The 18,560-nt window shown below is 36.4% G+C and overlaps 1 protein-coding gene and 1 pseudogene across 1 annotated transcript; one reads left to right on the top strand and one right to left on the bottom strand.

Annotated features, from left to right (window-relative positions):
• Positions 1 to 3,455: 3,455 nt before the first annotated feature.
• LOC103547529 (olfactory receptor 5P76-like) lies at positions 3,456 to 4,400 on the top strand (annotated as a pseudogene).
• Positions 4,401 to 10,520: 6,120 nt separating this feature from the next.
• LOC103547535 (olfactory receptor 10T2-like) lies at positions 10,521 to 11,486 on the bottom strand. Its single transcript, XM_008514783.1, has one exon. The coding sequence runs from the start codon at positions 11,484 to 11,486 to the stop codon at positions 10,521 to 10,523; it is 966 nt and encodes a 321-aa protein (XP_008513005.1).
• Between the last annotated feature and the right edge of the window lie 7,074 nt (positions 11,487 to 18,560).

Here is an 18,560-nt window from a genome sequence, read left to right as displayed (position 1 = left end):
AATTCTACAAAATTCCTACCATATTTTCACTGGGATTTCATTTAATATATAGGTCAGTTTTTGAAGAATTATCATAGGTGTGCAGATTTTGTTATCCTCATAAAATAGGTGGTCGTAAGATATTTTCAATAATTAGAATAACTAGATATAAGATGTATATTGCATAAAATTTCTAAGTTTACCAAAATAGAAAATCAAAATATACTTATACTGAAAGAATGAAAGTAGTGAAAGACATATGAGTGTGTATGTGTGCATGCTTGTGTGTGTATTAATGTGAATGTTGGAGGTATGCAGAATGACACCTCCATATAGATGAATATATAAAAATTCTGGATCAATAAAGAATGATATAAGCTATAGAAAAACCAATTTAAAGCTCCAACTTATTTAATTCAGGCTTGATTAAAATTAAATTACAACCAGAGGACTTAAATTAACAGCTGGAAACTTGAAAGATTAATAAACTGAATTTTTAAGTAAAATAGACTGAGATGACAATGAAGTGAGCTAGCCGTTACATCTTGTTTTATAGATATGAATACAATGTTAGGAAAAAGATATATGATCTAACTAAAGAACTAAAGAAACTAAAATTGTGGTTTTTCAGAGGGTAAGGCTTATACTTATTCTCTACTTTCCTGGAATAAAATTGAGTAGCTTATTTGTAATAAACTTGGATGTGAGATTCCACTTTAACTCTACTTGTTTAATGCTATATATCTTTCAGACTTGATACCACCACATTCCATTGATTGTTAGTTGTGAGAAATGAGAAATAATTAATTTTTATATTATATTTACAATAGAATACTGAATTAAAATTTATTGTATTTCTTGATATTTAACCCATTAATATTTGGTTCTGCCTTTGCTATAATAAATTCAACAAAATATATGTAATCCTCTCATACTGGAAAAACCACTGGTTTTCTTCTTGTATTAATTATGTTCAAATCAAATAAAAAAGAAAAATAGTAGGAACACATGTTTTCTTTAGCAAAGCACGTTATTAGTGAAAAGTCCATCCAGGAGTGCATCAGGAGAGTGAGGTAGGACTTTCTATAGTTAGAATTAGCAAGAGAATTACATTGTCTTCAGGCTGAAGATAACTGCTTCCATCATCATCTATCTAGTCAAATAAGCCACTAATCAGTCATCATCCTCTTGAGGCATGTAGACTAAGGCTGATCACAAAGTCATCTGAACCTCTTTTGACTTCATAGTTCTCTATCTGTACAACTTTAAAGATATTTATTTTATACTTTTTGTTAAATATATATATACACGTCTTAAGCAGTTGTGTTATTTAAAACTCAACTTTCCATGGCATTACATCTCATTCCCCAAGGCACCTAATGGAGTGCCCTACATATATCATATAAAACACTTATAAAATGAACACATGTAGAAAGAATGAAGTTAAGGTTACTCTTTTATATTTGAAATTTAGTATTCCTTAACCTGAAATATCAAAGTAAACTTAGGACCAATATTTAGCTATGAGATATTATATTATACTGTACTCCCAATAATCACCAAGTGAAAGTACACCAACACTTACATAAAAAGAAAAAAACTGATCACTTGAGAATTGACAGAGCTCTTAAAGATTAGTTATGTTTGTGTGAAGTGAACTGCTCAATATTCACTTGAGAATGTGTAATGATCCCGGGTGATTTTGAATTCACAATTGAATCTCTAGAATCTTCAGAGATTTATCCTCAAAGGCAAAAGATAATAAGATAGGCTGGCTGCTATATAATGACAATGACTGAATTTATTGCAGTAAGAGGAATGAATTCTTATTTCAAGAGGTAAGATTTAGGCTTTTGTGAGTTAATCTGATGTATTGATTTTCATTTACCATTTGAGAACACTTTATTCTCTGTGGTTTTGTCTGTACTCACAGCCATACTTGGGAAACAGGGCAGATGTAAACTAGCATCAGCTATCAAGTAACCTAGCTGAATAAGCCTAAATTTCTATAGTCTATTTAGTGTGTATAAATAAGCATAATTCAGGATACCAGGATTCCTCATTTTTTCCCCCATAAAACCAGAAACTCTTATGGTCTCTCAACACTATCTAAACTTGGCACTCAGACATAATGTTAATAAATTCAATAGCTTTAAGATGCTTCAGGGACTTCATGTTAGTAAATATCTTGTAGAAACACTTCCTTTGTTTAATGTTCTGAATGCTTTAGCTTAGAGGACACCAAATACTTTGGATTAAGTTGAGAACATAAAGTCGAAAAACTTGGAGATGAGGTTCAATCTGGCCACTCACTGGTTGAACCTGGGTAAACTTAACTTTTTAGGCTGGAACTTTATTCACCTGGGTATTATGTTGAAACTAATGTTATTTTGTTCTGTAATACTCCAATTAGAAAACATTGTTACATGAAGAAATGATTTGATTTGTTTCAATAAACGTACTTTAATTATATCTTAGATATTAATCATATAATGTTTTGCATAGTAATTAGATTAATATTTCAAACTACTAGATAAAACATTTTACTTGTAATACATAATAAATTTATGATAGGCAATTTCATTAATAACCTTAATTTGAAATTCTTTTCTGTTTCTTCTTTCTCCTGTCAAGAAAATTGTATTTCTCCTTTTAAAAAATGGTCTGTCTTTACTGATAGAAATTGCAAACTTTGTGGTTAACTAGGCACCTCTTTTAAACATTAGCTGTCAGAAAGTAGAAAAGGTAATTTGTTTTCCACCCATTTCCATGAAACTTGACTTCATCATAAGTAATATTTAATTTCATTTATACCATAGTTACTAAAGCAATGGACTGGATTCAAACTCCCTGGGACTGACATCTTGATTCCACTACTTGCTATGTAAACTTAGGAAAATTATTTAACGTTTTCAAAGTCAGTTTTTTCACCTATAAATAAAATAAAAACAAAATATTATTTCATATAAATTAAATAAACCTATATAAATAAAATTCTTAACACTGTGTCCTCCATTTAGTCAGCATTAAATAAGTATTAGCTATTTTCAGTCTCCATTACATTATCCTATATTCATACTTTTTTCCTTTTTGCTATACTTAGCATTCCTTTTTATTATTTTCATACATCCTATGTTTCTAATCTTTAGCTTTAAAGCCACTTTAAGTACATTCCTAAAGAATATAGCATAGAGAAAAAGACATACATTGTTTCAAACAGATTTTCTAGTGCTTCTTCTGAAATTTTTACAATATAAAACATTCATTATACATAAATACATAAACTTTTTTCTCTAAAATATATATAAAATATGAAAAACATAAATTTTTTACTCTAAAGTCAAAAATGTTAGTCTAAACGGAATAATTTGTTTACAACAACCTCTATGTGTTAACAAAAAATGAAACAAAATTCATAATTTCTTTAATGCAGTGATTTCCTCACAGGTTCATTTTGGTAGCAGCTACGTTGTGTCATGGATGCCCTGGGGGAAGGGAACCACACTTCAATGACAGGGTTCATTTTATTGGGCTTAATTGACGATCCGATCCTTTGAGTTATCCTCTTCGTGATCATCCTGTGTATCTACCTGGTGACCATATCTGGCAATCTCAACACAATCTTTCTTATCAGAATCTCTTCTCAGCTCCATCACCCTATGTATTTTTTTCTGAGCCACTTGGCTTTTGTTGACATGGGCTATCCACCTTCTGTCACACCCAATATGCTTGTAAACTTCCTGGTGGAGAAAAATACCATCTCCTATTTTGGACGTGGCATCCAGCTTGGTTCAGTTGTTTTCTTTGGATCCACTGAGTGCTTCCTTCTGGCTGCCATGGCATATGATCGCTTTGTGGCAGTCTGCAGCCCACTCCTTTATTCCACCAAAATGTCCACACAAGTCTATGTCCAGTTACTCATGGTGGCTTATGTAGGTGGTTTTCTCAATGTTTGCTCTTTTACTGTTTGCTTCTATTGTTTACTCTTCTGTGGACCAAATCGAGTCAATCATTTTTTCTGTGATTTTGCTCCTTTAGTTGAACTCTCCTGTTCTGATATCAGTATTCCCGCAGTTGTCCCCTCATTTACAGCTGGCTCCATCATTGTGGTCACGGTGTTTGTCATAGCCGTCTCCTACATCTACATCCTCATCACAATCCTGAAGATGCGCTCCACTGAGGGGCGCCACAAGGCCTTCTCCACCTGTGCCTCACACCTCACAGCTGTCACTCTGTTCTATGGGACCATCACGTTCATTTATGTGATGCCCAAGTCCAGCTACTCAACTAATCAGAACAAAGTGGTGTCTGTGTTCTACATGGTGGTGATCCCCATGTTGAACCCCCTCATCTACAGTCTCAGAAACAATGAGATTAAGGGGGCTCTGAAGAGAGAGCTTGCTAGAAAAATATGCTCTTAGTGAAGCCTGTTATTTTGTAGCATTTGATATAATAATATACTGTAAATATTATAATAAATGCACAGAATGGTTTGATCAAAATATAAAGGTCCATATGTCATTAGCCAGTGTGGAGGCTTTTAGTAAATGTATGGGGTGGATTTTCTGATATCAAATTGTAAATCAGAGCCCAATAATATGTCACCTTTAATAAAATAAAACTAAATTTAAAACCATTTTCAAAATGGATAACATGGAAATATACTTAATCTGCTGAAAATCATTTTAAAATTTTATTCATATCTTTTTAAAAGTCGTTCTCTGCTATAAATTAAGGTTATTGTATATCTGAAGCTTTAAGACTGTCTACTTTCAACAGGAGCTTATCCTGAGATGAACAAGATAATTACAGTTATGACTGAGTACATTCTGAGAGGAAATGACCAAGTGGAACCAGACAGTAAAATTACTGGAGATATTCTTCTTGCAGTAAGGTTATCTGCTGATGACGGGCTTTTTGAGCCCATCGATTCTGACCTGTGTTCCTGGTCTCTGGCTCCAGCCTAGTTAAAAGATACCCCATGAAAGAAAAGGATGAGATACCCCTGACTAAACTGTGAATCCTTCTGTCAGATCAAAACAGGTGACTCTCTGTGGGAATGAGCAGGATTCCTCAAGGATTCAAGAGTGGAACACACTCTTGGAACAACTCATTCATGGTCAGCCTCACATCCTGTTAAGGAAGCTTGAGAGAACTGGATTGTGTTTCCTCTGTGAAGCTTAATTTATCTCTCTATCCTGATGACTACCACATTTATTTTCCATTTCTTGTCCTCTACTTAGTGTTCTAGACAAAAATATTTTTATGTATTGTATCTCAAGCACAAATCACCTAAAACTAAAGTAATTATCTCCTTTCACCCCCAACTTGCTCCTTTCCAATATTCTGTATCCCAATAAGAGGCACCATAATTCAATAAATTTATTAATTCAGAAACCTGAGAAATTTATTTCTTTTCCTCCCTCCATGTGCTTACATTCAATCACAAAGTCTTGTACATTTTGAGTACCATATTTATCTCCTACCTCTCTTCATTTTCATTTTCAGTACTTCTGTTTCAAGCTACTAACTCATACATTTTACAATAGTACTCCTGTGATAGCTAATTTTATGTGTCATCTTGGGAAGGAAATGGTCACCAGTTGTCTGGTCAAACACAAGTCTAGATGTTGCTGTGAAGGTATTTTTTAGGTATGATTAACATTTATATCAGTAGACTTTGAGCAAAGCAGATTAACCTCCATAATATAAGCAGCTCTCATATAATCAATTGAAAACTTTAAGAGAAGGTCCTTCGAAAAAGAGAGATTCTATTTCCAGTCTGTCTGTGGATGAAGACTGTGACATCGTCTACTCTTCCACTTACATGCAAAATTTACCTTTGAGGCTTTTATTCCAACTATGGCAGACTTGGTAATTTTAATCAATCCCATGGTGAGCGCAATTAAAACAAATGATAAAATGGAGTTTCTGGTCTGTTGGACTACCCCATGGAGTTTGGAATTGCTAGCACCTGCTATTGTGTAAGTTAATTCCTTAAAAGAAAAGGAAAAGAATATACCATGTTTCCTAATGGTTCTGTTTCTCTGGAGAATCTTGACTAATACAACCCTAACTAGTTTTCCTCTTCCCTGTCTTACTCTCTTCCAATTCTCTCTCCATTTGCCAACAATTGCCGGAAATCTAAATGGGCTAGTTCCTTCATTAATATGACCCAAAGACCCTAGAAAGCAGGTAACAATTCTTAATATGACTTACAAAATACTGAATATGGCCCCTGTTTTATTTCTCTGTCTCACTGTTCTTCCCTCAAGTCTCTAATACACAAATTCTAGGAATCAATCATTGGTATTCTTTTAAATCCTTAAACAGGTACATGTTATTTGCTGCCTCAGGATCCTTTCACATGCAGGCACATCACCTGAATGCATTTTTCCCCTCACCTGGGTTTCACTTCTTATGTTAGAGGTACCCAACTAAATGTTTCCCCTCCTTTCAGAATCCTTCCTGAAGCTCGAGACCAAATTAAGGACAGCAGTTATCCCCCAATGGCACCTTGAGTATTTTCTTTGGAATAGTCAGCGCACTCGCAGTTACAGAATCAGTATTTGTTTTCTCCACAATGTTGGAAGCTTCACAGAAACACTACAATGTCTTTTGTCTTTCCCCGAGCATTGAATTTTCACACAGTTTCTGGAACATAGAAAGGATAAATACGTATTTGAAATGAATGATGAAAAATTAACAAATGAATGGATGGCTGAATGAAGCTTTTGCTCTGGCACGAACCACTCTACTCTACTGACTTGACTCTACTGGCTTGAATCTTGAATCTCAGCCTGATTCAACTGATTGAATGTTTGTGTCAGATCCTGCTACAACTGGGACAGGCTTTTACACAAACTCATGCTCACCACAATTATGCCACTGCCTCAAAACTGTTTCACTCAGATTGTCAACTAGAATCCCAGCCTAGTTCAGTAAAAGTTTTCTAATCACCCTCTGCTGAATAATATCTCCCTTATGTGTTGGCACGGTCGGAGAGTTAGAAAATCTAGACAGCAAGTGTGAGTAATAGTAGAAGTAGCAGTAGTAAGAACATTAGCAATAGCGGCTATAATATGAGTTTGCTCACTACATTCCAGGTACTGTTCCCAGTGATTTACAAGTATTGACCCAAAAGAATCCTCAGGATAACCCTATAAAGTTCGTTTTTAATCTGTATTTTACAGAGGATGTAACTGAGTCACATAAACATTAAATAAAAGATAAAGGTCACAAATATCCTCTTAATATTTTGACTTATTTTAGAGCATATAATCTCTGTGGAGGGGCAGAGTGAGGAGATCTTTGAGAGTACTTCATCACCAGAGGACTTGCATTTGTATCTGACACATTCCATTCTAGCCAACCCTTTTTGTTCAAAGTAAATATGGAGACTTCTACATCTGGATATGTCAGGCTAATTTGTATTAGACTAAGTTTCTGGCACAAAATAAGTAGGAAGCTGGGTAAAAAATCTTTAAATGTTTGAAGGCATAGACTTATGGTTGCATTGAAGATGAAGTAGCTCCGTTCTTCTAGGTCGTCCCTCTTATTACTAAAAATGCCCCTGGATGTGACACAACAAGCAAGTACAGGAAGACTCTAAAAGGAGGAAGAAGAAGGTATAATCCTAGGGACTTCAGCACCTGAGGAACCAAATAATGGTGAGTTTCTGAGTTTCCCTATTGCTTCCAGATATATTGGACAGGGTGCTGCAGAAGCCTCCAACCCAGAACTGCCAAGAGACACAGACAAAAAGATCTCTAAGAATAGCCTATTCCTTCTAGTCAAAGAACTGGGAAAACGGTGCCCATAACAGAACAGAAAACCTTTTGGCAATATCTGACCTACTCCAGACAAACACCAATGCAAAAATCGTACCTGCTTCCTACCCCTAGGTTTCAGTGGGGCCAAGCAGGGAGCTGATCTTCACCCCACCCACCCTCTGATTCTCCAGCCAGGGTAGCGTCAGTGGGTTCCAGTGGGGAAATGAGCCTGCACTGTTATCTGGAAGCAATGACACTCAATGAGGGAGTGTGAGGTGGGGCTCTTTGGTAGTCTTCTCCCCCGACAATCCCCTGCCCTCTTGTGAGTGGAGGCCCAGTGGGGTGCTGAGTGTCCACTTCCACCCTGCAACAGCAAAGCACAGTGAACTAGCTCTCTACCTCTTCCTTCCCTAGTGGCAATGAGGTGGGGCCCAACAAGGAGCTGAGCTTTCTTAGAAGCAAGGAAGTTTGCAAGTCATGGTCACACTATCACTGGTAAGAAGACAACAGGGCAGAGTGAGGAGCTGAACTTTCATCTCACTTATCTGCAAGGAGGCAGTGTGAGTCAGCACTCCCTTTTGCTAGAGTTGTGTCAATAGTGCTGAGCAGGAATTCACCTGGTGGTTACAGTGACACCTCTATGGGGGACTTCCTTCTAAAAAAGTGGTTCAATATGATTCAAAGTCTCATAATATAATATCCTAAATGTCTATGATATAATCAACAATCACTGTCATACCAAGAACCAGAAAAATCACAATTTCAATGAGAAAAGACAATATATGCCAACACCAAGATGAATAGGATGTTGAAATTATCTGAAAGGGATATTAAAGCAGCCATCAAACAAATGCTTCAACAAGCAATCTTTTGGCACAAATGAAAAAATAGAAAATTTTAGCAAATCAATAGAAGTTATAAAAACAACTAAGTAAAAAGTATAGAACTGAAAAATACAACAACTGAAGTTAAATAATAAAACAACATGTTGAGTGGCCCCAATGAAGTGGATATGACAGAGGACAGAATCAGTGAACTTGAATAAAGATGAATAGAAATGACTGATATAAACAACAAAAAAATAGATTGGAAAAAATGGAACAGAGCTATGGGAATCTGTGGAACAATGAAAAACAAGTTAACATTCATATTTTGGAAGTTACAGAATGAGAGAATGAGGAAAGGGGGGCTGAATAACTATTAAAGCATCCTAAATTTTGTGAAAGACATCAAACTACAGATTCAGGAAGTTGAGCGAAACTCAAACAGGATAAAGTCAAATAAATTCATACCAAGACACATATAATTAGAGTTTTGAAAAATTAAAAACAAAGAAAAAATATTGAAAGCACTCAGAGAAAAAGGATTCATTACTTATTGGAAAGAGCAATATGAAAGATGAGTTTCTCATCTGAAACCATGAAGGCCAGAAGGAAGTGGCAATATTTTTCAGTATTAAAAGCAAAGAATACATTTTTAAATGTAAGTTCTGTATCTGGCAAAATACCTTCAGGTATGACAGAAAAAGAAATTGAAGATGTTGGAAAGCTAAGAGAATTTGTTTCCAACAAATCTACCTTTAAGTAATGGCTAAAGGAAGTTCTCTAAACAGAAAATAAATGGTGAAAAGAAGACTTGGAACTTTAGTATTTAAAACACAAATAGAACACAATGAAAAATTTAAAAGACATCATATGAAAACACGTGAGATGCAGATAAAGCAGAGCTGAGAGGGTAATTTACAGTACTAAATGCTTACATTACTAAAGAGGTCTGATTGTATAAATCAATCTTGAAAGATAAAAATTAAATGGGAGGAATCACTGTACTGGATGTCAAGTCTCACTATATAGCTACAGTCATCAGAACAGTGTGGTGTGGGTGGAAGAACAGATACACAGATCAATGAAGCTGACTGGAGAACCCAGAGAACGATCCACACAAGTATACCCAATGGATTTTTTCAAAAGGTACAAAAGCAATCCACTGAAAGAAGGAAGGCTTTTCTAAAATGGTGCTGGAGCAATTGTATATCCATGGAGGATGGAAGCACTTCAACCTAACCTCACACCTCATGCAAGAATTAACTCAAAATAGATCATAGACCTAAATGTAAAATGTAGAACTATAAACTATAAGTTTTGGGAAAAATATAGGAGAAAATTGTTAAGATATAGGGCTCGTCAAAAGTTCTTAGAATTGACACTAAAACTATAATCCATAAACAAAAAGACTCATCCAATTACTATTATGAAAATGCTGTGTCTCAAAACATGTTCAGAACAAAACATGTTTTGATTCATTTACTGCTTGCGTGTTTGTATTATACATACATACATGCACACACACATACACATACCTATGCTAAAAATATTTTAACTGTATCCTGTTTGTACTGGAAAAATGGTGATGTGAAGATATACCAGGTAGTTAGACAATATTTTAATTTCTTTGCACACAAAGTGATGATTTTTATTGGAGGTAGTCCCCTTTTTCCACTTTTATTTATCAGCAATCTGTAAATTGTTTTTTAAAGATTTTTTTTATTTTTTTCCTTTTTTCTCCCCAAAGCCCCCCAGTACATAGTTGTATATTCTTCGTTGTGGGTCCTTCTAGTTGTGGCATGTGGGACGCTGCCTCAGCATGGCTTGATGAGCAGTGCCACATCCGCGCCCAGGATTCGAACCAACGAAACACTGGGCAGCCGGCAGCGGAGCGCGCGAACTTAACCACTCGGTCACGGGGCCAGCCCCAGCAATCTGTAAATTTTTAAATGTTCAAGGTTCTTTTATTAACCCTCTGAGAGATAAGCCTATTTGCATTGTCTACTACTTTCATTAGGGCTATCTGCATTTCTTTGTTTCTTAGACTGTATACTATGGGATTAAGCAGAGGTGTCAGCACTGTATATGTCAAAGCCATTGGCATATCTTCATGGAATGAGTCACTGTCCTTGGGCCTCAAATAAACAAAGCAAGCAAATCCATAGTGGATGCACACTACAGTGAGGTGGGAGGAGCAAGTTGAGAAGGCCTTATACTTCCCCTTTGCAGAAGGCATCTTCAAAACTGTGGACCCAATGAAGACATAGGAAATCATAATTAAAATAAAGCTTCCCACCAACACAAAGGCAGAGAGCAAAAAAATAGCCATTTCATGATACAAAGTGTAATCACAAGCAAGGGAGACCACAGGCGAGATGTCACAGAAGAAGTGCTGGATGGTGTTGGAGTCACAGAAAGATAGGTTGAATACAGTGATGACGATGCAGAGAGAAACCAGGAATCCAACCATCCAAGACGCCATCATGAGCTGCAAGCACATCTTATGGGTCATCCGGATGGCATAATGCAGTGGGTTGTGAATGGCAGTGTAACGGTCATAGGACATGGCAGCAATGATGAAACAGTTATTCCCTCCTAAGCCTAAGAAGAAAAACATCTGTGTGGCACACTCAGGAAGAGAAATGGTCTTGTTGTCTGACAGCAAGTCCACCAAAATACGGGGGAGAATTACCATAGTGGTACAAGTTTCTGAAATGGACAGACCACAGAGGAAAAAGTACATGGGAGTGTGAAGGTTGTGACTGAGCTGGATGGCCACCATTATGGACACATTTGCAGTTACGGTAGTCACATGGCAAAAGAAAATCATCACAAAGAGAAAATTCTGCAGGTCTGGGAAACCAGAAAATCCCCACAGAAGGAATGTGCTCACTGTAGTATGATTTCCCATCCTCCTGGTAGGCAGAGCAGCTTTGCTCCAAAGGTGCAGAGATTCTTGAGATTAAGATTCTGAGATATTTGTAAAAAGATCCTTATGTACTGATGTCACCTAGACTTTAATCTAAGGCATCTGGGCAAGTTTCAGGCAACTCTTCATGGGAGAGCCTGAGAAAGGGATGCTAAATGCTCCTGACTGAAGTCAAGTTCAGCAGAGAGTGATGAGAATCTGCATAAATGACACAGAAGGGGCCCAAATATCTTCTTGGATTCTACTCAGAAAACACTGTTTAACTTTCTCTTTTCCAATTAGGATCTGCATGTAAGGGGGAAAATGTGAATAAAATTGCTTTATTCTGACACAGGATTTTGTGATGCCACATTTTTCAAATACATTTCGTGATCTAATGGTAACCTGGTACTCATGAGTACTTTATAAACTATTGATTGAATGAATAAAATAATTCAACCCTTTAAATCATTTAAAGTGAATATACATTTTAAAAAATTTGGATAGATCAGTGAAACTTTCCAAAAGAACTTTGACTTTTCTTTCACTGCAATACTCTTTTCATCAGTCATCACCATGAAGTGACTTCAAAAGTGATTATTGTGATAATGACTAGACCACAGAAATGAATTTAACGTCCTGTAACTTCTGCTGGGTTCCTATCCAAGGTAATAATTGAAGCTTGAGATACATAATATTGTTAGTTCTTAATGCATATCAATAATTTTTAAGTTCTTAAGAACTTCCCATTAAAGTTTTTTTCCAGATGCCTAATATAATATAATGAACTAGCTTGGAGTCAAATGACTATGAAGATACTGTCTCATTCTACAATGGCATATTCTGGTCATTATATTTGAATCAACTTTTGAGTTTTTAGCTAAACCTCCAGGACATTTTCTAGCAGGTATACCTGTTACATCGTTTGCTTTGAAGAACAGAAGTGAATAGAATCAATCCACATTACTTGGATCAATTTGGCAAATCATATTTCTATTTTGATTGTTCATAAAACATCTAATCTTGTAGGAAGTGAGAGCATAAAAGTGATATGAAGACACTTCACAGAATTTTTATTTTAATTTAAATCAGTGTTAAAGGGAAAGGGAAATAAAAATAGTAAGTAATCAGCAGTGGAAAATGAAGGAGTGTGCAAGATAAAGAGAAAAGAAACATTGGCTGGAAATTATTCTGTAGGATTCACAAAGATTAAAGACAAAAAAAATAAATATATTATTATTTGAAGAGTTGGTATTGTCTACTTGCATGGTAGTTATTGGCAAAGAATACAAGAAGAGTCAGGCCAGGTAACCAGCACCTTTTAATGTCTATAACATGCCAGACCATATGCTGGGGTTAGACAGAGCTGTCTCATGTAATCCTCAAAAGCCTGTGTGCTAAGGATTTTTCATTCTGATTTTATAAAAGATAAAGTGCGGTACAGAGTGGTTAAGTGATTATAGAAGTCATGAATTTATTCTATTCACTACATATTGACTAAATATGTATGATGTGCCAGGCTTTTTCTGCATGGGAAACAAAAAATGGAACCAGATGCATAGGATCTCTGTGATGTCAGAGAATGACCACTTTTGTTTGCACATTTGAGGAAGCCCGAGAAGGTGACATACTTAAGTGGAGAAAAGAATGGCAATGAGCAACCAACAGGGAAAGATCAGAGGAGAGAGCATCACAGGCACAGTTCACAGCAAACACAAGACCCTTGGGTGGGAAACTCGTCTACCCAACCAATTCAACCAAGACCCATGTGGCTTATCATGGAGACCACTCCACACTCTTTCCACTGAAGCTTTCCCAGTCTATTTACCTCTAAAGAAAACATTTTTCCTTTCTTGTTGCTTCAGCTACCATTTACCTTGTGTGACTCTCCAATTCCTGCCTCTACCAAAAAGGAAATCTCTAATTCCCTTTGGCACATCTCCATTGCTGGAATAACCTCCAACAATTGGATACAAAATTTTCAGAACAGAACTGGCCATATTTATCCACATGACAGAGTTTCCTCCTGTACTTTCAATTCGAGTTAGTTACAGTCATCAGAGAGCCACCATCAGACTCCATTTTTTACTGCTTTCTCGTCTTTTTACAAAGTAAGTTACTTCCAAAATTCCAGATGTTTGTTTGCCAACATGTTTATCTTCTTTTTTTATTCCCTCTGCTATTGTCCTGGACCTATCCCACAGAATAAATATGTTGCCTCCATGGTTGTCTCCTGCATTTTTATTATATTCACCCCATTGTGACCAGGTGTTAGGTTCCTAAACACAGGACATATTAATCACTGATAGTGTCAGAAATAGTGAATGGCTATACACTGCTTATAGGAGGAAATCCGAATACCCCAGCACGATATTCGGTGCTCATCACAAACTGATCCCTAGACACTGCCCTAGCTCAGTTTCTATCACATCGATCTACCTACCCTACACTGAAACCAGACAATAGAACCCTCTATTTTCCAAATACGTTATAATCCTTCATGCTGCTGTTCCTTTGCACGTGGTGTTCCCTCTGCCTCAGTTTCCTCTCCTCCGTATTTCTTCTATCAGACTTTTCACTCATTTTTCAGGCCCTCGCTTGGATTATTTTGACTCTTCTTCCTCTGTTCTGTCGGCATTTTCTAGATTCCAGGATCCTAACTAAAAAATGTTTCCTGCGTTCTACTCTATTTCTCATTGGGACATTGCAAAAGCCTTCTTTCCCTCTCCCTGTCCTATCCTTCACTGATTACCAGCTTTTCTATATTTAATCTGCAATCATGATACATCTATTCATTATAGTTTTTATATATCCTTTGCTTACACATTAGATAATTCTGATAACGTCTAATCTTTACTGCATGCTTCATTTATATGACCTCATATATCCTCTTGGCTATCTTCAGAGTTAAGTGCTATTAGTATTACCGTGTTTGTAGTGAAGAAACTATGGCTTCAAGAGTTACTTAATTTGCCAAAAGTGATACAGCTGGTCAGTGTTCTTGCACAGGATATTTACAGCCAGGCAGTGAGAGTCTGGAGACCCACTTGCTTGGCTGGTTGATTATAAGGCCTCCCTCAGTGCAAGCGCCCTACGTGGCATTCATGGTCTTACCTGCCCAGCCTCATCTCCTGCTGTCATTCTCCCATAGGTGGCGAACATCTCACTTTTCCAAAAAATAATATATCCTTCCTGGCTCCTTTACTTTGCACATGTTGTTTTGTATAACCTGTAGTGTTCTTCTTGCTCTTCTCTGCCTGATAAAAACTTAGCTCTCTTCGACAGACAATTGACATCTCACGTCCCTCAGAAGCCTCCCTAAACCACCCTGGTTATGTTAGTCATTTCTTCTTCTAGATTCACATCCCATTTTATTGTGATGAGATATGGGTTTTTAAAAGAATTTTTAAACTTCACTTATATGCTAGACAGGGCGGATATTTGTTTTAAAATTTTGTTTCCCCAAACTTGAACACTAAGCCTAATGAATGTACAATTTTTACTAAGATTAGTTCAAAGTTTGCAGGAAAAAATGGAATCCCATATTCCCCAGAAAACCTCCATGATTATCACTTCAGTGCATTTATTAATTACTCTTCACTACACTGCTTGCTCAATTTAGTATTTATTTTATTTGGACACGTCCTGAAGATAGTTGGTTGTTCTCTAAGCAGATTTTAAGAATCATATAATCTAGCAATGGGAAATATATACAGTTGCTTTCTACATTCTTGTTTATTTTGATTTACAAAAGGTGAATAAACAAACAAAAAACTTCTGAAAACTCCAGTAGTGGTTGCTTAGATCATAGGAGAAAGAAATTACTATTTGTGAATTCTAGACTCTATTCCTATTTTCTGTAGTATTCAATTACATTTGACAACAGAAGCTGTCATCTACTGAGGGGCATATGAGAATCACTAGAGGAGCTTTATGAAAACAATAGTCTCCACCCATACCTACCACAAGCTTTTGGCAAGCCTCTCCAAGAAGAGAAATCTCCAGGATATGAGGGTATATGTACTTTGACGGTATGAACTAACTTTCACATTAATTTTGGTTAAGGACTTTTGACTGTTATGATCCTTTTTTTTCCATATTTTTGATGGTAATCTCTGTTGTTTTCATACTCTCACAGTGCAGTAGGGATAGAAGATTATGTCAGTATAACATTACTTCCACTCTTCCCAATGACCCCAGCAGGCAATGGAGAACAATATGCCTGTTACGTTTTTTCAGCCCTGTTTGTTTTTCCCAGGACTTCCCCTCTTTATTCACCTGGATTTCCGGTGAGTTTGCCATCCTATTCTGTTTGCAGTTCTTCAAAGCTTTGCCCATTCAGTTTTATGGATTCCCTCTCTACCAGGAGTAAGGAATTGACAGACAGCATTCTTAACTTCCAACTTATCTTTGTCCACAGTTTCTTTAATATCTAATAACCAGCTATTAACATCCACAGTACTTGATTATTAGAAGATATAGAATAATGTTCATTATAAAGAGCAAAAGACCTCTAAAATTCCCACCTTACATAGAAGGAAAATCTCCTTCCAGTTGTTTAAAATCATAAGGAAATTAAACTGGAGGAAGAAGTTACCATCTCACATCTCAGGTCCGGCTTTTTGAAGTTCTTCCTGTGATTTCATGTATCTCATAATTCACGCATAAGTTTTAAGGCAGTTTTTCACTTTGGATGCCTGTGATGAGTCCTCTCTGACATTAGAGTCTCCTATAATATAAAAGCTTGTGTCTTCGCCGTTCTTTAAGCATGGAGCTCAGTACCATGAATATTTTAATGGAGTCCTTGGGCCACTGGAGACTATTATCTTGAGACTAATGCTCTAGAAACCAGGAGTCTTGGGCTCTGTGGATCTATCAGCCAATGTGATGTCCTCAAAAGTGTTTCTTAGATCCTGATATACTGCAGAGACTTTTTAGTGATGTTTGCACTTATTCTCTGAATAACAATTGAAATAATGGAAATTCAACTTGTTAAAAATATATCTTGACGTATAGATGATTCCCTCAGGGATATTTTACTTCCTGTACTATATCGTTTATTTTATAATTCTGAAAATTTTCCAAGTCCCTCAGATATCCTCTTCCCTTACGCAGGGCAAGGGAATGGCAAGTCATGAGAGGTTATTGCCTGGGGAAACATTCAGAAGATCAGTAGGAAGAAGATTAACAAACAGTATGAGCAATGTGATTTCTTTCTTTGCTCGGGAGGACCTTGTTGAAAAAGAAAATTCTCAGTTGCTGCACTGCCATTCATGATTCCATAAGTGGCTCCTAATTGCCTCTCTTGTCAGCTTGGCTTTCAAAGTCTTCCACCATCTGTACTGTCTTCCACCTAATATGTTATCAAGTCTTATCTCCAATACCTGCTTTCATAACCTCAACACTTCTGGGAAACCAGTCAATACATTGTCTCCTGATTACATTCTGCACTTTCTCATTTGTAGTGTGTTCTGTCTGAAAATCCCTTTTCCTGAGTTTACCCATCCAAACTCTTGATGATTATTTTTTCTTATGCATCTACTCAGAGGACAGGTAGTTAATTCTGGGTTCAAATAATTGATTTTCTATGGATGCCTGTGATATGATCTGCAAAGACAGATGGAGTGCACAATGCTGCTGCTCTGTGTTTCTCTACCCTAAATCATCAGTCTATCTTTGCTATTATCTTCATCCACTGCTCTTTCAAATGCAATGGAAGTCAGCCACTGGGAGAATAATGGAAATACCAATGTCATTTCTTGCTAGAAAATAGAGCTAAAAATATCACCACCCATCCTCTCTATTTTGAAGTAGTATGTGCGTGTTACATTTTCTTCATAACACTATTAACAATCTTCCTGGAAATACAAACATAGAGCATTAATCATTTAATTCATTCAAAAAATTATATTCACTGCCTCTTATATCCAGACACTGTCCTAGGCTACAGGAAATATAAATAACAACCAAAGATATCTGCCCTCATGGAATTTATCTTCTAGCATCTCCAAAGCAGAGTGAGAAGAAACTATGATCTAGCATTAACTTATGTCAAAAAATTAAGAGGAGGCCAGCCCCTTGGCCAAGTGGTTAAGTTCATGCACTCTGCTTTGGTGGCCCAGGGTTTCTCTAGTTTGTATCCTGAGCGCTGACCTAGCACCATTCATCAAGCCATGCTGAGGCGGTGTCCCACATAGCAGAACTAGGACCTACAACAAAAATATATACCTATGTACTGGGGAGCTTTTGGGAGAAGAAGAAGAAGAAGAAGAAAAGAGTGGCAAGAGATGTTAGCTCAGGACCAATCTTTTTTTTTTAAAAAAAGAAATGGTTTAAAAAAAATTAAAGGAGGAAAGAATATTTCAATAACTTTGTCAAGCAGAGTAGTCACCAATTGACCTCCAATCATTTTAACTTCCTCTATTAGCTTCTGTCAAGGGACAGAAAGAAGAAGATGAAAAATGGAGATGTGGAAAAGAAAGTAGAGAGAAAAAACATAAGTAAACATGGTGGGAGTAGGAATTATTTGTTTGACTTTAAGGCTCATTTTCTTGAATGAAATAATAATTCATATGATTGATGAAGTTGTTCTGGAAGAGAAAAACATAATCATGTCTGATAGTAATGGTCCTTGTTATTCATTTCAATAATTTTTTAAAAACGAACATGTCCATCAACCTTTAAGGATTCCTCATGTCCATTTGCAGTCAATACTTCCCTAGGCCCCTGGCCCCAGCTAACTGTATTTCTGCTTTTTGATAATGTAGATTAATTTGTTTTTTCTAGAGTTTTATAATTTAGAAATACATAACATGTACTCCACTGTATGCGGTGTTTTATTATCAACATAATTATTTTGATATTCATTCATGTTCTGTGTATTACTAATTTGTTTCTTTTTATTGCTGAGTAGTAATGTTCCATTATATGGATATACCACTTTTTTATCCATTCACTTGTTAATGGGCTTTGAGGCTATTTCCAGTTTGAGGCTTTTGTGAGTGAAGCTGCCATCTATGAACGTTCAAGTAGCCTGGGCATAGATGTACATTTTTACTTGTCTTAGGTTAATACAAA

The sequence above is a fragment of the Equus przewalskii genome, chromosome 6, assembly GCF_037783145.1.
Source record: "Equus przewalskii isolate Varuska chromosome 6, EquPr2, whole genome shotgun sequence".
In the NCBI taxonomy this organism is placed as follows: domain Eukaryota; kingdom Metazoa; phylum Chordata; class Mammalia; order Perissodactyla; family Equidae; genus Equus; species Equus przewalskii.
Note: the sequence above shows the minus strand (reverse complement) of the source record. Positions and strands in the feature narration are given on the sequence as shown.